General features: G+C 42.9%; 1 protein-coding gene across 1 annotated transcript in view; it reads left to right on the top strand.

Annotated features, from left to right (window-relative positions):
• PAH (phenylalanine hydroxylase) overlaps window positions 1–26,409 on the top strand; it is a 59,855-nt gene that overhangs the window by 24,706 nt on the left and 8,740 nt on the right. Inside the window, exons 3-10 of the mRNA XM_054033257.1 lie at window positions 1,247–1,430; window positions 10,905–10,993; window positions 13,126–13,193; window positions 16,256–16,452; window positions 16,879–17,014; window positions 19,566–19,635; window positions 23,296–23,352; window positions 24,927–25,022. Of these exons, the coding sequence (XP_053889232.1) occupies window positions 1,247–1,430; window positions 10,905–10,993; window positions 13,126–13,193; window positions 16,256–16,452; window positions 16,879–17,014; window positions 19,566–19,635; window positions 23,296–23,352; window positions 24,927–25,022 (897 nt within the window). The remainder of the gene's footprint in view (window positions 1–1,246; window positions 1,431–10,904; window positions 10,994–13,125; window positions 13,194–16,255; window positions 16,453–16,878; window positions 17,015–19,565; window positions 19,636–23,295; window positions 23,353–24,926; window positions 25,023–26,409) is intronic.

The raw sequence follows: 26,409 nt of genomic DNA on the forward strand, positions 1-26,409 counted from the left end.
ACAAAAAATGTCTTCAAACTTTTTCCATGGGAGAGAACATTTTCTGACCAGCTCTACCTAAGATTCAGCCACCTCTCAGAGAGAGACAACAGTCCTGCTCACTGAATGGAGACACTGTGAATTGTTTCAAAAACACTTTGGAATGTGTATCTTGAATGTTATTAATCAGATATTGTATCTATTTAGCTTGTTAAGTCAGTGGTTCCCGATGTGCATTTTGTTGTTGGTGCTCCTCTAGTGTCGGACTGGCAAATAGGGGCCTTTTCCTGTGCTGTTTCCTAGGACAGTTGCTGTCTCTTCTCCTTTGTTTTCATTATTTTTTCTCTCTTTTCTCTTTTCCTTCTCATCTGTTTTTTCTTCTGTGATTTCTTTTTTTTGTTAATTTATGTATTTTTTTGGTGGGAGTGGCTTCCTCTTCTTTACTCTTTCCTGTTCTGTCTTGAGTTTTGTTACCCCTTCCAGTTTCCCCATTCACCTGAATGCTACATGCTGTTCTGGGTGGCTTGCAGTGGCACTTTGGAGCCATGCAACATGTGCTTCCAGGGCTGAGCTGAGTGTTGCAGGAACAGAGATGCTTGAGTTTGCAGCAGCTGACACTTGATCTGCTCCCCTGGCTGGCTGCAATGCAGGAGCAAAGAGAGTAGGTAGGCAGGTTTAAAGGAATTGTCCATTGCTTATCCCTACAGTCACAGCAGTAAGCTTGCAGTAGGGTCTGAGGCAAGGAAACTGCATGCACAGAACGAGGGCATATAATGGCTTTTCATTTTCCGCCCCTTGAGATACGGATCACAAGCTACCCCGCTTCTGGCTTTTCCAAACCTCATTTCATTGTCATCGCAAATAACTTAAATGTATTTGTTTATTCTCACTTCTTTATTCTTCATGGGAGGAATTCTTGAATCCTGTGTTGATTCTGAGTAAATGCTCTTCTCCACATAGGCATATTCAGAGCCTGTGTGCAGCTTTTTTACAAAGCCTATGCACCCAACTTAAGCCCTACTTTGAGGGAATTAGTTGTGCGCAGGCCCCGCATTGACTCTGCACAGTGGGTGAGTAGGCGGGGAGGGGGAGAAATTTCAGTTGTATGGGGTGAAATTCACCCCTATACAACTGCTCCATCTGGTGGAGATTATTGTGGTGTAGAGGGCCTTGTATGGACCATTCACCAACAGGTGAATTTCAGCATGCTGTGATTCCACTTACAGCATATAGTATCAAAATTCAACCTATTATCCCTTTCTCATAGGAAAAAAGTATAAACCTGACCCATATTGAGTCCAGACCTTCCCGAGTCAACAAAGATGAGTATGAATTCTTCATAAACCTGGATAGGAGGAATACTCCTCTTCTCACGGATATCATCAAGACTTTGAGAAACGAAATGGGAGTGACTGTTCATGAGCTTTCACGTAAAAAGAAGAAAGATGCTGGTAAGAAAATATTGATTGTGCTAATATTGACTATAAAATTGTTATCTGCCTAAACCACTCAGCCTTTTTGAACTACTTCTGTTCCCTTCAGTAAAGCAATTTTCTGGTTGACCTCTGTACCTGTGTTTCCCCTTCCACCCTTTATAGTCCTGTCTCCCATTCCAAAAAGTTGTAGGCATGCAAATGAACAGTGCCCTTGCTGTTCAAATAGGCTATATTTTCATACACCGCTTTCAGCAATCTACCAAATTCATCTAGTGTTATCTTTTGCTCCTTACACACACACACAAACAATACGAAGAGACCACCCGGGCACAGGCGAGTTCCAAATGACTGCGTTTGCTAAAGATACGCAAACATGCCAAGCCTAGCTACAGGCACACTGCCGCTGTGACCAGGGCCGGCTCCAGGCACCAGCAAAGGATGCAGGTGCCTGGGGCAGCCAATAGAAAGGGGCGGCACTCCGTCTGCTATTGGGGTGGCACATCCGTGTCTTTGGCGGCGGGTCCTTCACTCCCTCTCTTCCTCTTTGGTAGCACTTCAGCGGCAGCTCAATCAGCACTTGGGACGGCAAAAAAGCTGGAGCCTGCCCTGGCTGTGACTGATTTCCAGTGGCTTCTAGAACACAGCAAGCACCATTGGATAGCTCAAAAAGTATTTAAAGGGATATTACACTATTCCGATAAACATTATCTAGATTCAAACTTTTTTTTTTTAATGATGGTCTTTGCTTGACATGCACAATGGCTTTAGTCTTGTCAACCTCCAACAAGTTACGTAAAGCCCAGATTCAGCAAGCTACTTAAGCATATAACTAACTTTAAGCACATGAGTAATTCTATTGAAATCTATGGGACTATTCATGTGTTAAGCACATGATTCATTTTAAACTGCTTTGCTGGAGCAATGCCAGCATGCTCAGCACCTGATTGAATCGAGCCCTTAATGTGCATTTTTGGTAATGAATGCCATCTAGAGAAAGATGGTCTTTCACCTTCCTAAGGAGGGCTTTAGAACAGTGGCCTAGAGACATTTGCGACTGCCTGCCCTTTATGCTCCCTTGATGAAGAACTTGCATCACTTTCCAAAGCTGCCATGTCTTGATCACCCTTTCAGGGGAACAGTCAGGTGAAGACAGGCAATTTGTTAACATTGAAATAGGATAATGCAGATTGTTTGTTTGAATCCACAGTGGAGCTCTTCTTGGTCACCCTTCATAGTAAGGGTCCACTTAGAAATAGTTTATAAAGAGTTAATTACCATAAGAGGCGTTATGATTATCAGCATCTTACAGCTATGGATGGTTTATAAATCCATCAGTAGAAGATATGCCAGATGGTTATAAGCTACCAGTTGACCTATTGGACTCTATAACAATTGACTTACCAGTTCTTAGAACATCTGCTGGTCATTTATTAACTCTTTGTTAAATGGACCCTTCATGCAAAGTGTGATCATCTTCTCAATTGTGTTTAATGCATAAAAGTTGCTGATAAAGGACCAAGTAACAAAATAACGAATGAAGTGTTGATTGTTATGGCTAACTCCAATACTCATCATTGCCACCCTCAAAACACCCTAAAGCTTGATTAATAACAACGAACCAAATCCTGCAGCCCTTACTAAGGCCAATGAGGCACAGTCCAGCATTACACTTGGTGTGAAGCAATGTAACCCGTGGGGAAGTAGAGGGAGAAATTCTGCTTCAAGGAAGTAGATTTCTTCTCTGATTTCCCTGGCAGGGATCTATTACTGCACCCCTTCAGAGTGTGGAAATCGTTTCCCCATCTCTTCCACACTGGTCCTTCTCTGCAGGCTGATCAGCCTCCAATCTCTCTCCATCTCCTTCTGGAGCACTGTGCACCCCTTGGTGGATGGAGGGAGCAGGCTTCCTTCTTCCCTTCTTCAGGCTCAGGGGCAGCAGCTGTGTCTGACCCTTATGCAGGTTGGATGATGAGTGGGGAGGGGAGAGGAAGCCTTCTTGTGCACTTCCTCCCCCACAATGCACCTACATAAGAGTCAGGCACAATCTTGCCCCCATAATCTCACTCAAATCTTTTGGGTCCAATCGTACCCCTCCTCCAAGCCATGAAATCAGGGAGTTTTTTCTACCCATTTCAGTGGGAGCAGGCTCAACCTATTCTCACGCAGGCAAAACTCCCAGCAATGTTGATGGGAGTTTTGCCTTTTTAGGGAACTAGGGCACGATCCTGGGAGGTGCTGAGTACCCTCCATTCTTCTTATTGAAGTCAGTGAGAGTTGAGAGTGCTCAGCACCTCACAGGATTGGGGCCTGGGTAAAGACATGGCCCAGAAGATTCATGTAAAGAAACCACAACACCCACTTTATTAATACCTAAATACCTCTTCAGATACCAGATGTGATTTTAATAGGATTTCAGCTAGGATTGTCTTCAAATGCTTTTGGTCTGGTTCTTCCTCTTCCTTCCTTCCTTGGAACAACATAAAAGGGCATTAATATCTGCCCGAGATAAATCCTGGTAATCCTTTTACCATCTCCTTTGTGCCTGACCCATGACATTACATTTGGGGGAAAGAAACCTCCAACAAATACTCTCTGGGGTCAGTTTCCTCCATACAAGTGACAAGAGAGAAAGGGTTATGCCTGGGCAGGGAGCTATTAGCACTACTGTTGAGATTCCCTCAGAGACTTCTTTCCACTCGGCTTCCTAAGAACTCAGTTCGACTCCTGCCTTTGTCACTCGGGTATCTTTACTGGACACACAGCAGTGCTATGCTGAGCTGATCAGACTCAGATACAGGGTACATCACAGCTCCAAAGTTGCACAGAAACTTCCTCCCTTTCTATACATTACACATCTCATTGCATTTACTATACATTGCAGCGCACATTTTTGGATCGGCTTGGTTACTTTGCAGGAACCAATCTCTGTGCAGCATGCGCTGTCCACATGCTGACCACCATTCGACTTCCTCCTTACCTCCTCTCTATATTCTTAACTTCCCTTGTTATCTAGTTCATAGTAAACAGTCCCTGTGTGTTTCCCCTCTTATCTTAGTTGTCTCGGACATTCTGTCTTCTTAGCCTACTGACCTATTTACTTACTTTATTTTAGCACAAACATTCTGTTTTCAACCTTATGATTAATTTCCTTCCCTAATCTTCTCTTCCAAAAAAAGGGGCCTCCCTCCAGGAGTTCTTTACTCCAGGCCAGGCCTCAGCTACACTTACTATCACAGATGTTCTCTCTTTGTCACGCATCCTCTTTCTGAATTATATTTTCAGAAGAAAGCTACAGACCCTGGAAAGATTTTGCTGAGCAGCAGTGATTAAAGGTTGTGTAGGCACTGATTCGAGCACAGGGTAGAGCTCAAAATGTCAACAACAAAAAGACCACAGGAGAAATCATGGCTCCATTGAAGTCAATAGCAAAAATCCTATTGATTTAATCAGGGCTAGGATTTCACTTCATGTTTCCATGTTCATCAAAAGGTCTTCTTGAGCCAGATTAATCTCTATTGACTTCAGAGCAGCAGAGATTAATTCGATCCCTTCTGATTGAAGGAATGACTGTTTTTGTTTGTTAGTGGAAGCAATTTAACATCAGAGAGAGAGAAGATTAAATGAATCATTTTATTTTTATTTCTTCTGTCCTTGATTCCCTTTTCAGTTTCAATAGCTGCCATTAGTGGAAGGGCCCACCATGAGCTTAAATCTCAGAAGGGTTGTGCCCTAAAAGTCTGACTAAGGCAGGGGCGCTGGAACAATGTGTATAGTGGGGGTGCTGAGAGCCATTGAACCAAACTGTAAATCCTGTATCTGATGGAAACCACTTCAAGCCAGGGGGTGCAGCAGCACCCCTAGTTCTAGCACCTGTGGACTAAGGCTGCTATGTGAGCAAAGCATACACAGGTTCAGAGTGAAATGAGAGACCAAGCTGAAGACATAATGGCTGAATTTGTCCCTTAAACAAATATGACAGTGTTAATAAATAACTAGCATTGCCATGACAATGTCTACGTTGACTTGCCCTTTAAAATCATCACTGATAGATCTTAACATTGGAATCTTAACATCAGAATCTGCTGATTGTTCTTTTTTTAAAATATAAAACTAAACAAAATATCACACACGCACACTAGCAAGCCAACCTCCCCTATGTTGTATGTGGACACAGGCCTTTTTCATTGCCAAGGAAAATATTCTCCTTGTGAGACACATCTGTGTCAAGAAAGAAGCAACTTACTTAAGCTAAGGCAATAGTGCCAATTCCTTACCCATCATCTATAGATGGGATTTGATTTTTGTTTGCTAAGGATTATGGGTTCAGTTCATCTGTGCACTTTACATGAATTCAGTGCAGGGTCACAGGGGGTAGCAAAGGTGGTTTTATTTTATTTCCCTATGTTGCTTCTTGGTGACCAATGTGCCATCTAGGCTAGTGAAATCCTCTTTCCTCAATTGATCTAATTATGACAGGGCTGGGATTTTTATCGGCTTGCGCTTAAATAGTTTTTGTTCATTTTGCCTGATGTATGTTGAGTGCCACTAGGACTTGATCCAGCAAAGCACCTGAGCAATGAAGAGAAGGAAGAATCACAAGAACGATTTAAGGATTGGAAAATACGCTGTACAGTGAGCGCTCTATTTAGGCCAGGTCTACACTGAAAAATTAGATAAACCTAGCTACATCACTCAAGGCTGGGAAAAATTTTGTGCCCTGAGCACCGTAATTAGGTCAACCTAACTCCTGGTATAGACATGGCTAGGTTGATGGAAGGATTCTTGTGTCAGCCTAACTACTGCCTCTCAGAGAGGTGGATTTATTATATTGGACTGAATTTAAAAACTCCTTCTGTCAATGTAGGAAGCATCCAGTGGCTGTAGTGTAGACATACCCAAGGCATATTGAAGAAAAGGCCAAGAGGTGAATTGATCATAGTCTGTAAGTACAGGAAGAAGCCCTTGGATCTTTAGAGGAGTCTTTAATCTAACAGATGAAGGCATAACAAGATTGAATGGATGGAAGTTGAAAGTAGGTGAATTCAAACTAGAAATAAGCTCACACTTTGAACAGTGAGGGTGATTATCAATTGGAATGTGTAGTGGATTGACCATCACTTGAAATCTTTACATCAAGGCTGGATATCTGCCTAAAAAAGTAAGTTCTAGTTCAACCACAGGTTATTGGGATTGATGCAGGAATCACTGAGTGAAATTCTATGGTCTGTGCTATGCCAGAGGTCAGACTAGATGATCACAGTGGTCCCTTCTGGCCTTAAAATCTATGAACCCTGTGCTTAACTTGAAGCATGTTTTGATGCTTTACCAGGTCTGGGGCTTTAGCGTACTGATGATTTTTCATTTGGGCTCAGTTATCATTTTTACTCTTTTTGTTTTGTTTTGTTTTTGTTTTCCCCAAGCTCTCTTAATTGTAGGACAAAAGATATATTTTCCCCTATTCAAGCAATGAATAAAAGATTTAGATCAATAATATAACTGTAGCTTAGCAAATGCTAGCAAAATGTCATCATTCTGAAGGTAACTTTAGCTCTTCGCATGAGCGATGTGCTGAAGTGTTTCATCTGGCCAAATGCCTTTTGTGGAATTAGAGTTATTTGTTGCGAAAACACAGTGCATCTCTTCATGACTCTTTTGGGAAACAAGTTGAGTATTTGCAGACCCCTAGGAGCCCAGGAATAAAAGAATTAAATATTAGTCTATTTCAGTGGCGGGAAACAGAGACAATTTATTGCATTTCTGAGACCGGCTGGAGGCTGAGGTTCTGTAAGAGCCTTGTTTGCTAAACCCTGGGGCAGGCCAAAGCATTTGGATCTGTTTAAAAAGGTCTAAACCTGTGCCTCGAACAGCTATAAATTTAATAGACCTGGCTTTGACCCTCCTCACAATGGTCAGAATGTAGGAGCTCTGCAGAAACTCCTAACTGCTTCCGTTTTGTTGCCCCACATATAAATAGCTTATTAGCATCCTATTAAGCATTTGACCCCATGTTAATTTGGTCACCACTTGGGTGTCCAGTACATGCCCATAAATGCTGCTGTTTCACTTACAGACAAATCAATATTTATTACTGATCAGCCCATGTTCTCTCTTGAAGTCTTCTTCACAGAGGTTCCCTGTTGCAATAGCTTGCTCTGGCAATTCATTAACCGCAGTGCAGACAGCCAGCATGTCTGGTTAACTAGCCCCTGCGAAAACATGTCAGCAAACAAAATATTTGACAAATTCGTTGAGAGCCTAATTTGATTTGATATTTTTAAACTGTTGCTAGCATTGTTGGGGAAGGTCTTTCTGAACTGCATTGCCAGACAATATACCCCAGCAGCTCTCTCACATCACTAATTGCTCTGATTCCTACTGTATGTATAGGGCAGAGGGGCTAAATCCCATGCTGTGCTCAGCACCCTCAATTCCCATCGACTTGGATGCTGAGAACACTAAGCTCTCGACAGAAGACTAATAGGGCCCTGTTCAGCCTTCTGCTGCCACCCCTTTGTACCAGTGAGATCGGTGCAAATGGACCATAGGGCAGGTATAAAGCCTCTCTCATCAGGGATCTCCCCTACTACAGAGCCACTCCGCTAGCTCTGAGCTGAATCCACATGAGCCCCAGGCACAGAGGGTGTTCTGAGGTGGGGGGGGTGAAGTTAGGTCAGAGGAGGGAGCGGAGTAGTGGAAGGCAGTGTGACTAGGGTGGACTTGGGTCCTAGTGATTCTGGGGCCACTGATGCAAGGGTACAAGTTTGGGGAGCCCTGAGGGCTGCTCTAATCTTCAAAAAGCTCCACACTGGCCACGCCAGCAGCTCAAATAAGGGGAAAACAAACCACCTCCCTTCTGTCCCTATGCTGGTTCTAGCCCAGGAATGAATCTGCCCCCTGGTTTGTAAATCACCCGTTTGTCAAACTCTTCGGTAATAAAAGTTTATTGGATACTATTTTTTGTCTAATTCAGCCACATTTGGAACAGCCATTACTTGAACCCAAACCTTTCTAGTTCAGAGGAATACCTCTTCCTCTTCAAAATCCCTAACAGACCATCCTCTCAGCACACGCTGAAATCCATCACAGGGCATAGCAGGCTTCACAGTCACTAGTGGGCCTTCTGCTGTGTTCACATCCGATGAGTTTTAGAGCTTCCCTGGGAATGGCAATATGTTGTTGCAATAATTAATAATGTACATGTAGCTTCACAGTAGCACTTTTCCTCCCAAAATCTCAAAGCACTTTACAGACTGTTGTCACCCCAATTTTACAGATGGGGAAACTGAGGCATGGCATGGTGATGCGATTCACATGAAAGGTCACTGACAGAGCTGGGAACAGAACCCAGGTTTCTTGACCATAAAGCCACTAGCTTAGTTGCCTAAGCAATAGATGTAGAAGATAATGGCATCCTCCAGGGTTGTTGTATGAGGTTAGCCTTTTTTTAGTGTGTATGCTGACAGTGACTTTTGTATCAAGTAAAAACATTATTTCATAACCAAGTCCCATTTGCTTACTTAATCTGAGGGGGTGGAGATTACTGACAGAAACTAGTCAAATATTTCTAAAGAAACAATGGAGCTATGGATAAAAAATAAATCTATCCAGTCGTGAAAGATTTTGATGCTACTTCTGCTGCCATCTAGTGACTAACTTCTTAGGTCTGATTAAAGTTAGTAGCATGGGGCTCCAAAGACCGTTTCTTTCTGCAATACAAAGCCACATTCACTTTCATTAAAGGGGAAAAAAACAAAACAAAAAAACACTGCACTAAAAAGAGTCTGTTTTGATGTTTAGAAACTGTTTGCGGCAGGAATTCTAAAAGCACAAAGACAGTACACAACTCTCACATTAGTGTGCAGAACACTGCCCTGGCACAGATGGACATGTCACGGAAGCATGCCACCCAGTAGTCATAAATGCAGACTGCATTTCTGGGGCCTATGTGAAACAAGCTAGTGGTCTGACTCCAATTCTGATGTGCAGGTGTCCACATTACTTAAACCCTACCCATAAATGCCTTCTTTATTTTCAGTCTCAGCAGAGAGACCACGGGCTGAATAGGCCTGGAGACGGAATGATCCTCTCATTCCTTCGGTGATCCATGCAGCTCAGGGTTGGGGAACATCAGCGGGGCACCGTGGGAGGGATTGCGTTGCAGCTGGCTGTGCACCCTGGAGGATTTATACAGGACTTCTCTTTCCAGAGCTGTTGGTGCAGAACTTTTCGGGCAGCTGAGATTAACTAAAAACCAAAATGTTAAACAAAATAAAATTGATTCACTCAGCAGCAGTGTCCTCGTTAGGGCAGAAAGCAGGGCACGGGAAGCGTTTCAAGGCACTCGCTGGAGGAATGGTGCACCTTTATGACAAGAAAGAGGCTAAATTCATATAAGTCACGGTGCAGTTCAGCTGGAAGAGAGAACACGGAGAGCACTTGGGCTTGAACTCTCCACTTTAAACTCCGGGGCCCTCTGGGATGAGTGACCCCCATTGATATCAATGGCAGTTACTTGTACCCTACATGAAGAGAGTAAGGCGCATCAATGCAGAGTGCGAACCCCATGTGACATCCAAGCTGAGAGCAGTGCTGTTGTCACCACAAGAGCTGTAATGACCCCTCTCCTATTATAGTAGTTGCTCTCAAGAGAGATTTGGGTGCCATTTTCCCCTCTCTGATCCAAATAAAAAGAAATGGAGCCTGATTCTCTATTGCCCTGCACCTCATGTAGTTCTCACATTCATGCAGTGCGAGTACAAGCTGGGTACAAAATACTCTGAAATCAGTGTTGGTAGCTTTTTACACCTACTGTGCACCGATGCAAATGCATACAAGAGTCCCAGGGCAATGGACAATCAGACCTGTTCCTGCTGTTTGAAATGGCTCCTTATGCATTATTGCAATGTCTGCTATTTGATACAACACTAATCAGATGCATCAGAGTGCTGTTTAATTTGTATACTGCTTCATGTCTTAAGCCAGGCAAAGTGGCAGAGATTAGGAATTGAATGAGCTTTTCATGGAACTGATTATTCCATATCTACCTGCTGCAAGGTTTCTTGCCCCTTCCCCTGAAGTGGATGACTCTGGCTATTGTCAAAGACCAGATACTAGACTAGATGGAACTTGAGTCTGATCCAGTCTGGTAATTCCTATGTTCTGATAATTCAAGAAAAATCAATAATCAAGCAATAAATAATAACAATCACAAGCAAACTTAATGCCAGGAGCTGGATTTACTCCAGCTGCTTTGCATTGTTCCAACAATGCAAAACATCCATAAACCCAACTTAACTGGCTCATGAAACTGGGTTTACTGTTGTATTGCATCACTGGTGCAGTGCAACACTTCTGAAAAGTACCAGTGATTCTAGCCTGGTGTTTATCCTACTTTATATTTATATCAAAGAAATGGAAAGAGTTAGATGAGACCCCAAGATAAGCTAAAATGAAAAGAGGCTAATTTGTATTTTCTTTTCTGTTTTTTAGTGCCATGGTTCCCGAGAACTATCCAGGAGCTTGACAGATTTGCCAATCAGATCCTAAGCTATGGAGCTGAACTGGATGCAGACCACCCTGTAAGAAATGAGTCCTACCTTTAAACAAAGAACAACTTTATAGTAATTGGGATTCTCATGTACACGTGTTTTATAGCAGGGTAACTCTAGTGGTCCAGGGAGGCACAAAGGCAGTTCCCATAAATAGGGTTGTTTGAGAGTCAGTCCCTGACATAAATTAGATCAGTCTGGAGGCTGCTCTAACTTGTGCAAATGCCAGCAGCCCCAAGCATTATGGCAGCTGGGGATCTTCAGAGCACACAGTCATCACAGGCACACTCACTTTCTCCCAACTACACATATGCAAAGGATTCTGGGATACGGTGTCTTGATGAACAATTTTTTAGCCACAGAAAGTTGACAATCACCATATTCCAGCATGGGGATATTAAGAGCTTTTTTTCCTTTTATAATGAATGTATAGTTGATTGACACCTACATATTATTTGTTGAATGCCAATGTGGCATTTATGATGCAAGCCCCAATAAAAGAAATGGTCCCTGCTCCAAGGGGCTTGCAATTTAAATAATGAAAGTGCATTTGTTTGTGCTAGTGAGCACATGAATCCTTAAGTGTGTTAAAGACTTTTCTTGATGCAAAAATACTTTCTATCCCCACCCCCTCCCATACAAAAACTTATTTTCATGTCAAAACACATGGAGTTACATGCAGCACAACAAAAATTGCTGCTATTAGTTTAATTGAGACAGGCTGATTATAAATAAATTACACGCAGTGTAGCAAAAATTGCTGCTATTAGTTTAATTGAGATGGGGTGATTAGTCATTCACTACCTATTGCTTAATTCAAAGTCCGTTGTGTATCATGTACAATGATTCATGATATTCAGTGCGGTCATATGAAAAACAGAATGAAAGAAGATGCAATTACTTCAGCAAACTAAATCAATAGCCTTCTCATTTGTTGCACTGGCATACGAGCATGTCATAAAACAATGTTGTTCTTGAAAGCAAAAAAAAAAAAAAAAAAGAAAGAAAACTCAGGTATTGAAATGAATGAAGCATCTCAGTTCTAACTGGTAGAACTCATTAGTTAGTGATCAGTGTCCTCTATGTTCTCATAAAATCAAAGCACAACCAGGCATATGGTATAGTAAGAAAGGATAGTAGAATTTAGGATGCAGCCAGGAGGAAAAACTAGGAGTCACTCAGTCGTCATTTAAGTAGACGTGGGAGTTAAAAATAGGATAAATGTTCTATTATACCATTCTATTCTAGAACATATAACTTTTCAAATCACCTGACCCCTTTTTGTGTATAATACTTTGATCTAATACAACTATGTAGGATATCAGTTGTCCCCAGATCCAGTTTCATCTTGTACTGTGCTGGGGTTAACCAAATTACCATTATTATTTGTATATTGGAGTAGTAGTTGGAGGTCTCAACTGAAATAGGGGTCCCATTGTGCTAAGCACTGTACATACACATAGTGCGAGACAACCCCTGCCCTGAAGAGCTCACAGTCTAAATAGACAAGACAGAGAAAGGACAGAAGTATGCAGCATTGTAGCTGTGTCAGTCCCAGGATATGAGAGAGATGAGGGGGTGAGGAAATCCCTTTTATTCAACCCACTTCTGTTGGTGGGAGAGACAAGTTTTTGAGCTTCCGCAGAGCTCATCTTCAGGTGAGGCCTAATCCTCACTGGCTAGATGAACCTTGTGAGAAATAAGTGTATAAGAGGTGAGCTTTTTAGCTTAAATGTGTGGGGGAGCCATGCATCAGGGTGCACACCCCCAGTGTAGTAATGAGTGAAGCTCTACTCTTTGTGAGCCCCCTGCTGGGCAGCGTGCAGAGAACGGGAGGAGGCAGGACATGAGTAAGGCTGGGAAATTGTTGCTAAATGGATCCTCTTGTCTCTCTCCCACACACCCTCTGGTGGGAGGATGTGAACAGCCTGCATATGCTATTTCAGCAAAGCAGTCATTCAGCCTGGGAAGAATCGGTCTCTGCTTGCGCTTGGCGTCCACCCTGTGGGCTGGGGTCTCAATTTTAGCCTAAGATCACTTTCCTGCTTCCTCTGAATTCAGTGTCAAAGCTCCCAGTGTCTTCAGGGGGAGCAGGATTAAGGCCTGAACCCTGCATTGTTCCCACTAAGCAAGAGGAGTACATTTTAATTGTTTCCTCCTAGGGTTTCAAAGATCCTGTTTACCGGGCCCGCAGAAAGGAGTTTGCTGACATGGCCTACAACTACAGACAGTGAGTGTGCACCACACGGACAAGAGAGACAGCAGTCACACAAGTGAATGCTTCCCAACCTGTCCCTGCCCTTTCATCACAGTAACAACAAATTCTTGTCAGGGATTTCCTTTTTGCTGTTGGCTCCTTCTTTCTTGGCGTGTGTTTAAGTCTTCCTGTAAATGCATTTATCCCAAATTACAGCAAAACAAAAGTAAATTGCTCAAGGCAGACATTCAAATGAGGACATGTCTCCCCCCCCCCCACTCCAGCACCAAGCTTTGTTGTCTAATTGTACAACAGTATCACATGCTACTACAAAGACCAGAGCACTGAATAATGCAGCTTCTGGTATTCTCCATATTAAACAGTGGAGAGGGGGAGAGTGTATATAATTTACATTAAAGGAGCTGCACACACTATTAAAATAATGAATAACGTATGGTCCTCTTGTTAATCCAGTGCTTATTACTCTACTTTTATCATGTCTGATCCAGCTGCATTGAGCAATTTAGGTTCTCGTTTCACAAGCAAAATAAACAAATGAAGCAGATCCACTTCTCTAGGATGGACTTCATTTTGTTTTCTGCTTTTTATTTCTTTTTCTGTTCACGGTCAAATTTGAATGACAATAGGAACTAAAACTCTCCGCCAAAGTCATTCACGCTTTTATATTGTACCTAACGGGCCCAATCCTTCCAGTCAATGGTAAGTCTCTCTTTGACTTCAAAGGATCAGATCATGTCTTTCATGATTTTTAAACCATTATTATTATTTTATTATTTTATTTTATTAATTTTACTTTGGGCCCCACTGTGCAGGCTGATGTACAAACACAGAACAGAAAGACAGTGCCTGCCCCAAAGAGCTTACAATCTAAGTTACAAGACAAAAAGATCCAACTTGCCTGTTTAATTGCTTGAAAGGAGTCAAAGAAATCAGAGAGGAACCTGCTTGCTGGCTAGAAAGTTTGGGTGAGCCTCTATGGCCAGTTTCTGATCTTAGTTACAGAGGTGCATCCCCACTTACAGGAGTACGTGGAATTGCAGCCTTTGTAAATGACAGCAGAATTTGTCCCTTGTTTTGCAGACTTCAACCAAACTTTATATAAAAATAATAGAACAAGTATCAAGAATAGCCATTACCAAACCAGAAACAAGTTAGGAGGATGAGACCCCCAACAGTATTACTAAATTGTCCTTATCGGGAGATAGACCAGGCTGGGATTTTATGTGTTTACTTCGTATTCTATTAGGAGTTCATAAGCGCCATGCTTTCAAATAATAGAATAATAATAGAACAGTGACAAGTTGGCAAAGAAATTTAGCTTTTTTGGATTCTTCACAAAGTGGAAGGGGTACCGTGTAGAACCCTCTGGCACCACCCTGGGCCATCCATCCAGCCACCCAGTAGCTGCACCCTCAGACCTTGAGCCCTGCAGAGATGCCCTGTTGCAGGTTCTGCAGAGGGGTGAGACACAGTTCTATGGAGGCAGCTGAGTTCCCAGCTGTGTAAAAAGGGGCAGATCCAGGCACAGAGGATCCCCAGTGAACTTGGAGCTTGTTGGGGGTGATGGGAAGGTTGGGCCTTTAAAGGGTAACTATGAAATTCAGGTGCCATTACCTCTAAAAATCAGCTACAAGAAGTGGGACAGCCATGTAATGAGCAGATTCACACTCTCTTGTCCTCTTTTCCTTTGATCTCTTCCCCCGCCCGTCGCTTTCCCCTTGCACGTCTTTTCTGCCCATATCTGCTGCTTGTTTGGCTCTCTTCTCTCCTTTTTCTTTTTTCATTTTACTCTTATCCTTCCCCAGCGTGAATTCCTACTTCCCTGCCTTCTCTCTCCCTTGCTTTTGACTCCCTTTTCTCGTGCCTCCTTCCCTCGTCCCTGCCCTCTTGATCTCTGGGACTTTTGATGGATATTTGAAAGTGCGCTAAGCCTCGGCTTCCTTCTCCAGCCCTGTGAAAGTGGCCCAAAGATTAATTAGGACCAGTGAGTGCAGTAGGAACAGCAGTGGTCCCCCAGCATTCTTAATAATTCAAGAGCACATTTAAAGCTCCATAGATCAAGGAGGACTGATGCACACAGGCAGAAAATTACAGAGTTACTGGGGAGCTGCCCCCAGGCCGAAGTTAAAATGAGAGAGTGGGAGGCGGTGGGATATCACTGGAGTTTAACAATGAATCTCTGGGCTTGGAAAGCCCTAGCATTATTCCAGGAGTGCTACTAACCCTATTAAGTTGCTTAAAACCCTTTGATTTTTAAAAGCTGGGGATTCACCTATGGCCCTTTTCTTTATTGCTAAGGAATCTTCCTTCCTCCATTTAATTCCAAGGGAATAGGGAATGCAGGGCCAAAGTCATGGTTCATGGTGCCTATCTCTTGTTAACATCAGCATGAGCTGCATGAACACATGACTGAGGGGGAATTTGACCCGGGGGTTATTCATTTTTAAAAAAAAAATCAAATTTTCCAAAATCTGCATTTAGTGATAATTAGGAACATCTCCACGATACTTAAACCAGTAAGAGCTGTGCATCTTCAGAACTGAAGTTTTCCTGACCACAGTAGGAACGTCAAAAGAAATCAATAGGCGTGAAATGCAACAACCTTCTGCACATCAATAAAGGAAAATCAATGAAATTCAGCAGTCAGTGAATTTTACTAGCAGATCATCATCATCAGCAAAATAAACACGGTTTACTTTTGCGACAGTAGAACCAAAAGGCTGCAACTGAGATCAGGGCCCCATTGTGCCAGGCAGTGAACAAATACAGGGGAAGAGACAGCCTCTGCCCTTAAGAGTGTACAATCTAAATGACAGCATAGCTCAACTGAATTCAGTAGAGTTATCCCAGATGTACACAAATGCGAGTGAAAGGAGGATCAGGCCCCTTGTGCATCACAGTGTTTTCCCTCTTCTCATATACAGCAAGAGAGATTTTTGTCACCCGCACCAACTCCTGTCCAGCTCCGGGTGGGAGTACAAGCACAGATGCCTGTGACACAAGCTGCTTCTTTATATTGCTGGTTTAAGGTGTATGCATTTCACTGTGGATTAAAAATGCTCTTTGCTTTATAGCGGGCAGCCTATTCCTAAAGTGACTTACACAGAGGAAGAAAAGAAAACGTGGGGCACAGTCTTCAGGGAGCTGAAGACTCTCTATCCAACTCATGCTTGCTATGAACACAACCACGTGTTCCCGCTACTGGAAAAATACTGTGGCTACCAGGAGGATAATATTCCACAACTTGAAGATGTTTCAAAATTCTTGCAAAGTATGTTTGTGTTAAAATAGCCCAATAGAAAGGAAGGATGGTCCAGCTGTTAGGGTGTTAGCCTGAGACTTGAGAGCCCTAGGTGAAATTTCCTGCTCTGCCACAGACTTTGTGTGACCTTAGGAAAGTCACTTAGTTACTCCCTGCCTCAGTGCCCCACCTGCGAAATAGGGATAATAGCACTCCCTACCTTACAGGCGTGTGTCAAGGATGAATATATTAAAGAGTGTGAGGCGTAGAGATACTGTGGTGATGGTGGCCATGTAAGTACCTTAGGCAGATAGGGAGTTCTCCACTATTTGGTACCCAAGCTTATAATTAAGAGAGAAAACTGATGTGAAGTTCTGTCCAGTTCCCAGGACCCAAAGGAGAGGCATAAACCAAGTCCAATAGACATTTTAAAATGGAACCTTTTTCTCCCTAAAGCCTGCACTGGATTCCGCTTACGTCCTGTCGCTGGCCTGCTGTCTTCTCGGGATTTCCTGGCTGGTTTGGCATTCAGAGTGTTTCACTCTACACAGTACATCCGCCATGGATCTAAACCAATGTACACACCAGAACCGTAAGTACTTTGGCACTGAAGGGAGACAGGGCTGCATAAGCTGCAGAGGTTAACTATGCAGGTGGGTTAGTAAATAATAACTGCAGTTAATACTATTGTTAATAATTAGGGCCCTACCAAGTTCACGGTCCATTTTGGTCAATTTCACGCTCATGGGATTTAAGAAATCATAAATTTCATGGTTCCAGCTATTTAAATCTGAAATTCCACAGTGTTGTAATTATAGGAGTTGTGGTGAGGTCACAAGGTTATAGTAGGGGGGCTTGTGGTACTGCTACCCTTACTTCTGCGCTGCTGCTGGCGGCAGCACTGCCTTCAGAGCTGGGCGCCTGGCCAACAGCCGCTGCTATCCGGCCACCCAGTTCTGAAGGCAGTGCAGAAGTAAGGGTGGCAAAACCGTGACCCCTGCAACTCCCTTTTAGGTCAGGATCCCCAGTTTGAGAAACGCTGGTCTCCCCTGTGAAATCTGTATAGTATAGGGTAAAAGCACACAAAAGACCAGATTTCACGGCCCATGACACATTTTTCATGGCCATGAACTTGGTAGGGCCCTATTAATAATATACCCATCCTCATGGTAAAGCACTACACTGTACCATACCGAGGTATCCCCATTATATTGTTGCTCTCATCTGAACATTTTAGAAGGGATTTCTTGTCTCCTTAGCGAGAGAGTATAGCTCTGTCTCTGCAAGCTGTCCCTTCCTCTGCTAGCCCTTCTTGAACTGATCAGCTTCACTAACTGACTGTCATAGATCTCTTTTTCTTCCTTCTTGCCACATTTACGTTCTGTTATGCCTTTCTTTCCTCCTTTCATCTTCATCTTTAATTCTCTCTCTCTCCATTTTTCCTTTGATCTTGTTAACTCTACCTTGTGTTTATTTTCTTTCTCCTCTTTCTCTTTTTCTTTAAAATTAATCTGTTCTTTTTTCCATTTCTCCTTTTCCCCCTTATTTCTTTACTTCCTACCCCTCTCTTCACTTCCTCCTCTCCATCCATTTTTCCCTCACATCATTCTTCTTTCTTCCCTCTCTCTTGTTTCTTCTCATTCTAGGTGAAATTTGTTAAACCATTTTGTGCAGTGGGTGTTATCCTCCCACACAGCCCCATGTGCAAATTGAAGGCAAATTCACAGTCCCTCAAGAGCCATTATTCCAGTCCCTGGTCTGCAATAGTGGATGCGAACCTTGTGCTCCCATTTCACGGGGGCTTGGGGCCACTGACACATCATAACTGCAGACCCACTGGCCACCTCCCTGTCCCTAGCCTGCACTACTCCACTTCCCTCCATGCTGATCTATCTGGAGCCCTGCTCTGCTATGCACAACTTACCATGTTCCCCTGCATGTCCATTCTGTAGCTGCCCACCCTCTGCACAGCAGAGTTGTATTGAGCGTCTTCCGCAGCCCCTGTGCTGCCTGGAGAATCTCATCCTCCTCCCTCTTTCCTTGTTCCTTCCTATTCTATTTTTCTCCCCCACCCAATCCTTTATGCCAGGGATATGGCAAAGCTGCACAACCCCTCGCCACTTCCTCTCTGCCTTTCCAACTACCAGCAATCCCTTGCCCAGCTCTCCCTGAAACACATGCTCTGACCATCTGGGAGCTTTAAGCACAAGAATTGCTGCTTTGGCAAACCGCCATATCTGTGGGAGTGTGAAGGAGAGTCTGCCAGCGGGAGGCTGCAGCAGCCCAAGAAGTGAGTGGCACAGGTCAAAGCGGACTTGGCCAGGCAGATTCCAAAGTGCGGCCCCTCAACAGCCTGGTCAGCTTGCTTCCTGTGAGGCCACATGATAAACTAAAGCTGCCCCCTACTCCCACGGCTGAAAAGTCCACATGAGGGTAGCAGCTCCAACACAGCATCTTCTGCAGGGTGAATTCCCTCTGGGCTGCAGGGGCCCAGGGTGGTGCAGGAAGGTATAGTTTACACCTACAGGTGTTGGCTCCGGTGAACCTGGCCCAGGAATTCAAAGAGAGCTATGTTCCTCCTGTGCAAAGGGCTGGCACAAAGCCTCTGCACTTATTTTGTGGGACTTAAGTGGTGCTTAGGTCTTGAGCTGCTTCTCTCTGCAAGGCTGAATATACAGGGTATATTTGACTTAGGGCCAAAATTTGCTTTACTGTTCTCTTCTTCAGCTGTTAGCAGTGATGATTGTTAACAAAATGAAAAGGGAGAAGGGTCCTATGGTTACGGCACAAGCCTAGGGAGATCTGCTCCCAATTCTCTGCTCCGCCACAAAGTGCATGTGTGACCTTGGGCAAATCACTTAGTTTCCCTGGGCCTTAGTGCCTCTTCTGTGAAATATGGGAAACAGCATTTCCCTTCCTCACAGGGCTGTAGTGAGCATAAATTTGTTATAAATTGTGAAAGACCCAGATGGCACAGTGGTGTGGGCTCCAGAAGTGCCTGAGATAGAAATTCCTTTCCCTCTGGATCTTGGGCATTTCTCTCTAATGTGATTTCTCCTCTGTACACATGGAGAGACTCTGACACTAGTGTGTCTACACATGTTTCTGAAATAAAGTTAATTCATACAGCTTATTTTCTCTAGTGATGTTTGCCATGAGCTCCTAGGACATGTACCTCTGTTTGCTGACATTAGCTTTGCTCAGTTTTCCCAGGTAAGTGCATACATTACTCTATCATTGTAACTTAAGATGCCAGACACTGGATAATTCAGAAAATTAGTAAAGGGTTATGGAGCTTTCAACTTCTAGCTTATTGTTTGAAATCTAGTTCAGGTCAGGTGAGTCAGTTTCACATGTAAAAACAAGTATTTATTATCTGTCTCCTGTTCAGCAATCTGTGTGAAAAGGTCTAGTTCTTTATGGACAGGTAAACATAATATTAATTGGCAGCCGAATTGGCAGATTCAACAAAGTTGCTAAGAACTGAATGGGCATAGAAAACACACTCTCCTGTCTCCCGGAAGTGATCCCATCAGTCAGAGTTGAAGCACATTGGCCGATCTGTTATGCAAAGTATGCAATGTGATTTAAAATTTTGCTGTACATATATTTAAGTAGAACCTGTTTTATTTATTGTTTAAAAATTAGACTCAGTTCACGCAAAAAACCCTAATGTATACAAAATATAGATTTCATTTTTGTGTAGTTTTGGTTTTTTAATCCATATCCCTCGTAACAGGCTGATAGTGTTTGCCTAACACCCTCTTAGCAGGTGTTAATCCTGTTTAGAAAGGATTAGATGACATCTGAGTCAGATGACTTGTTACCCCACTCTGATATACAGGAGCTGGAGTGACTTGGGTGGAGAGTAGCTGAGGTGAGGTAAGATTGGAATCCTCAGAGCCGTCAAACCTGGTGGAGAAAATTTGAGCTGCTACTTCGTATTGTATGTTGTTAATTTTTAATTTCTCTGTTAATCACACCAAACCTCAGGAAGGGATTGAGCTTTTGGCTATGTCTTCACTGCACCAAAGGGTGTGTTTGTACATCGAGATAGCTACCCTGTTTCCCCGAAAATAAGACATCCTCCGAAAATAAGGCCTACTTACAGTTTTGCCTCTCGTTGTAATATAAGGCATCCCCCCGGTAATAAGACCTCCCCGATAATAAGGCATCCACCGATAATAAGGCATTTTTCATTTCAGAAAAATAAGACATCCCCTGAAAATAAGACCTAGCACATCTTTGGGAGCAAAAATTAATATAAGACACTGTCTTATTTTCGGGGAAACAGGGTAAGTCAGTGTAAATCCTAGTTGAAACAAGGCACAGATCGTCTTTATCTTGGTGTTGTAAGTGAAGATCAACCCTGTTACTCCCAACCCCCCAAATGTGCACACCCCCACACATCCCTGGGGTTTACCTCAACTAGCTACATCGAGGCAAAAGCAACCTCTGTCTTGTCTCCAGCTAGGGTTTTACATCAAGATGGCCCTCTTTTTTGCAGTGAGGACATAGCCTTTGACTCTGCAGCATGCAGTCTGTGTTTTAGAGCAAGTTAGCTATACACATTCTTGAGTTGGGCTTGTATTTTTTTTCCTGCACTTTGGGTATTTTACACTCATGTGGATGGCTTTGTAATTCATATTCACATTTAGCTCCTGAGATAAGAATATGTTCTTTTCACACTGTGCCCCTAGCTTCTGGAACCATTTCATATGAGCTTATGGGGAAGCACTTTTTAGGTGACAAATCTGAGGAACTGTCCCAGATTGAGGTGCCATTAGAGAAGGTTTTGGAACAAATTGATAAACTAAACAGTAGTAAGTCACCAGGACCAGATGGTATTCACTCCAGAGTTCTGAAGGAACTCAAATATGAAATTGCAGAACTACTAACTGTAGTCTGTAACCTATCATTTAAATCAGCTTCTCCAGTCATTTGGTACAGGATAGCTAATGTGACACCAATTTTTTAAAAGGGCTCCAGAGGTAACTCCAGGCAAACTGAAGCCTGACTTCAGTACCAGGCAAATTGGTTGAAAGTATAATAAAGAACAAAATTGTCAGATGCATAGATGAACATAATTTGTTGGGGAATTGTCAGCATGGTTTTTGTAAAGGGAAATCATGCCTCACCAATTTCTAGAATTCTTTGAGGGGGTCAACAAGCATGTGGACAAGGGGGATCCAGTGGATATAGTGTATTTAGATTTTCAGAAAGGCTTTGACAAGATCCCTCACCGAAGGCGCTTAAGCAAGGTAAGCAGTCATGGGATAAGAGGGAAGGTCCTCTCATGGATTGGTTACTGGTTAAAAGATAAAAAACAAAGGGTAGGAATAAATGGTCAGTTTTCAGAATGGAGAGAGACAAATAGTGGTGTCCCCAAGGGGTCTGTACTTGGCCCAGTCCTATTTAACATATTCATAAATGATCTGGAAAAAGGGGTAAACAGTGAGGTGGCAAAATTTGCAGATGATACAAAACTACTCAAGCTAGTTAAGTCCCAGGCAGCCTGCGAAGAGTTACAAAAGAATCTGTCAAAACTGGGTGACTGGGCAACAAAATGGCAGATGAAATTCACTGTTGATAAATGCAAAGCAATGCACATTGGAAAACATAATCCCAACTATACATATAAAATGATGGGGTCTAAATTAGCTGTTATCACTCAAGAAAGAGATCTTGGAGACATTGTGGATAGTTCTCTAAAAACATCCACTCAATGTGCAGTGGCAGTCAAAAAATCTAACAGAATGTTGGGAATCATTAAGAAAGGGATAGATAATAAGACAGAAAATAACATATTGCCTCTATATAAATCCATGGTATGTCCACATCTTGAATACTGTGTGCAGATGTGGTCACCCCATCTCAAAAAAGATATATTGGTATTGGAAAAGGTTCAGAAAAAGGCAACAAAAATGATTAGGGGTATGGAACGACTGCTCAATGAGGAGAGATTAATAAGACTGGGACTTTTCAGCTTGGAAAAGAAACGACTAAGGGGGGATATGATAGTGGTCTATAAAATCATGACTGGTGTGGAAAAGGTAAATAAGGAAGTGTTATTTACTCCTTCTCATAACACAAGAACTAGGGGCCACCAAATGAAATTAAAAGGCAGCAGGTTTAAAACTAACAAAAGGAATTATTTTTTCACACAGCGCACAGTCAACCTGTGGAACTCCTTGCCAGAGTATATTGTGAAGGCCAAGACTATAGCAGGGTTCAAAAAAGAACTAGATAATTCTTGGAGGTTAGGTCCATCATAACCAGGATGGGCAGTATCAATAACTATTAACCAAGATGGGCAGGAATGATGTCCATAGCCTCTGTTTGCCAGAAGCTAGGAATGGGCGACAGGCGATGAATCACTTGATGATTACCTGTTCTGTTCATTCCCTCTGGGGCACCTGGCATTGGCCACTGTTGGAAGACAGGATACTGGGCTAGATGAACCTTTGGTCTGACCCAGTATGGCCGTTCTTATGTTCACTTTCCATCAGGGTCCACCAGAACAATGATAAATATTTAAAGTATCTGCTTTGTGATTGACTTATCATCTTTTTATTGTAAGGCTCTGCTGATTGCTTACTATCGGCCTGATCCAAACCCTATTGAAGTCAGTGGAAATGGGCTACATGCCAGGTCCAATGGGTCACACCACACAAATGATATTTAGACAGAGCCCCTCATTAACTTCCATAGGGACTTCTGGTTAACAATTTCTGATGCACTAGGGTAAGGTGCTCTGTTAACACTTATGTGTGGTGGTACTAGATGGTAATTAAAAAGTGAACAATGAAATAACGCATATAAGAAGCAATGTTTGCACTAAACAGCTTGAAGAACAATGATTTATTGTTGCAGGAAATTGGACTTGCATCCTTGGGAGCGCCGGATGAATATATTGAGAAACTTGCTACGGTAATTTAATACATTAGGATGGGATTTTGCAAAGCTCTCAGGCCCGGATCTTAAAAAAATTATTTAGGCACCTGATTCCCATGGATTACAATGAGTGAAGTGCCTCAATACCTTTTGAAGATCTGGGGCTGGCCTAATTCTGCTTCCACTGAAGTCAGTGGTGGAATTCCCATTGACTTTAATGGAAGCAGAATTAGGCCAATGATAAGCACTTTGGAAAATCCCACCTGTAAACACTTGCCTTCATGGATAATAAGAATGCTTATCCTATCCGAGCCTTATTGACTTTACAGTTGTGATTAAACATGAAGGGCAAGAGTATAGTTGCTCTAGCTGGACCTTTTCTGGTAAGGAGATACTGCAGTTACTTCATTTCTCCTGCAAATGTGCAGCAAGAGGCAGTTTTGACAGCCGTTCTACCTGCCAAGGACTCTGCTCTTCCACCCTATGATACAAATAACTCCCTCTGATGTCAATGGGAGTTACTCATATCCTACTGTGGGAGAGCTGAGATGCAGAGCTTTATGAACTCCAGCTGAAAGTCAAGCTGTGTTCTTTCTAGCTCAGGTAGCATAAGTAAGTTTGGCAGAATTCCATTTTTATTTATTTTTTTATAAATTTGACTGCTAATATTCATGTTTGTTTTTAAGCATTTTAGACATTTAAATTTTCACAGTTGCACAAAGTTTTGTTTTTTAAACTTTTTCGTTTTTTATCTATTTAAATTTTCACAGATGTGGGAAATAATGAGGGCGGGCAGACAATATTTACTGAATGACAGTAGTAGCCATTAAGATTGAAAAATGTGAAGCTTCAGAACTGTTACAACACAAATTGTTAACATCACATGTCAAAATATACAAAGTAAATATTCTTAAATCAAACTCTAGTAAGTTCTCAGGAAGCATTTTTCTTACTTCACCAATCTGTAAATTTCAATTGTTACCTTTGAAAATATTTTTTCTTTGCTTTGTGCATGTACACTGAAATTGATGTTTACCAACATTTACTGATTAAAAATCTACTCCTTCCAAGGCTATCCATAAGCAATTGTCAGAGTTCTGCTAACAATTTAGTCTCTTTTGCTCTCCCTTGCCTCTGTGATACCTTGGTGCCCTACATGTGAAACAGGAAACATAATTTGTGTCACTAAGGGAAAAAAACTCAACCTCTGTCAATGATTGACAACCTGTATTACAATCCATTTCTCTCTCATGTAGCTTTATTGGCTCTGTTCTGCCAAAAAATATAAAGGCTGTAACAAATAACTATTCTGTCAGGAAAGTAAGCAGATCTAAATACACACATGGCTATTTTGATGGCTTAAGTAGGATGTAAGTGAAACATAGACCTACTGCTGACCCTCTTCAAAGGGGTGAATTTCACTGAACGAGAGCAGATCTGTTCAGTAAAAAGGAACCATTTTAAAACAGTCACTATTTAAACCATAGCTACACTTCTAAATAAAAACGTTCTCTAGCAAAGGTAAGTTCCAAATACTTAAAAATCAGTGCCACACGGTCAGATATTTTTTGCCTAGAGAATCATCTATTTCTGTCTAATTTTGATGTTAGGTCTATTGGTTTACGGTGGAATTTGGACTCTGTAAAGAAGGTGATGCAATAAAGGCCTATGGTGCTGGGCTGCTGTCTTCATTTGGCGAGTTGCAGGTTTGTTGCCAATAACACGTCATAATAGCTACATGATTTGTGTTCTTTTTTTTTTTAATTACGTGTTTCTTATGTAAATGTTACTGTATCTTCACCTAGTACTGTGCATCCAGATTGAATTAAATGGAGTACTATAATTCAATGCAGCCAAATGTTAAGACATACATCTAGAAAGAAAGAATGCAGGCCATACTTACAGGGTAGAGGACTGGGAAATGACTCTGAAAAAGACTTAAGGGGTTCATGGTGGACAGTCAGCTGAACATGAGCTCCCAGTATGATGCTGTGGACAAAAAGGCTAAAGCGATGCTTGGAGTCTTGAATAGGAGTAAGGAGATTATATTACCTCTGTGTTGGGCACTGGTGAAACTGTTAATGCAACGCTGTATTCAGTTCAATTCAAGAAGGATGTCGATAAATTGGGGAGGGTTCAGAGAAGAATCATGAGAATGATTAAAGTATTGTAAAACATGCTTTATAGTAGAGGGTCTCAAAGTGGGGGGCACCGGGGGAACATCTGGGGGCGTAGCAGGACCTGGGCCACCCCCCCCCCAGGAGGGAGTGTCACTCAGCCCCTCCCCACCCCCAGCTCTGCTCTGGTCCTGCCCCCAGCCACATCCCTGACTCCCGGCCCTGCACTTGGCCCCATCCCCAACCTCACTGTGGTTCTGCTCCTGCCCCGCGCCAGCCCCCAGTGTGAGCCTCTAGGCACAGCTCCATTCCTGGTCTGGGGCCAAGGCTGGGAGCAAGGCGAGGAGTGGAGCTGTACCTGGCCGCTGGCCTTTCTGCCGGCCCCCACCGCAGCCCAGCTGTGGCTCTAATCCTGCCCCCTTCCCCAGCCTCGGCCCCTGTCAGTGGCCCCACTCCTGGCCCCAGACCCACCCCCAGCTTGGCCCCAGCCTCGGTCCTCTTACCCCATCTGTGTCTCACCCTTCCTGGAGCTGTGGCCCCGCTCCTGGCTCCAGACCCACCCCCAGCTTGGCCCCAGCTTCAACCCTCTTACCCCATCTGTGTCTCCCCACTCCTGACCCCGGCGGGGGCGTAGAGGGTGCAGACGGGGCAAAGGGGGACATGACTCTGAAAGTTTGGGGACCACTGCTTTACAGTGATAGACTCAAGAAACTCAATCTATTTAGCTTATCAAAGAGATGGTTAAGGGGTGAGTTGACAGTCTTTAAGTATTGACAGGGAGAACAAATATTTGATAGTGGGCTGTTCAATCTAGCAGAGAAAGGTGTAACACAATCCAATGCCTGGAAATTGAAGTTAGACAAATTCAGACTGGAAATACGGCACAAAATTCAACAGTGAAGGTAGTTAACCATTGGAACAACTCACCAAGGACAGTGATGGATTCACCATCATTAGCAACTAGTATATCAAGATT

Source organism: Malaclemys terrapin, chromosome 1 (genome assembly GCF_027887155.1).
Source record: "Malaclemys terrapin pileata isolate rMalTer1 chromosome 1, rMalTer1.hap1, whole genome shotgun sequence".
NCBI classification, from domain to species: domain Eukaryota; kingdom Metazoa; phylum Chordata; order Testudines; family Emydidae; genus Malaclemys; species Malaclemys terrapin.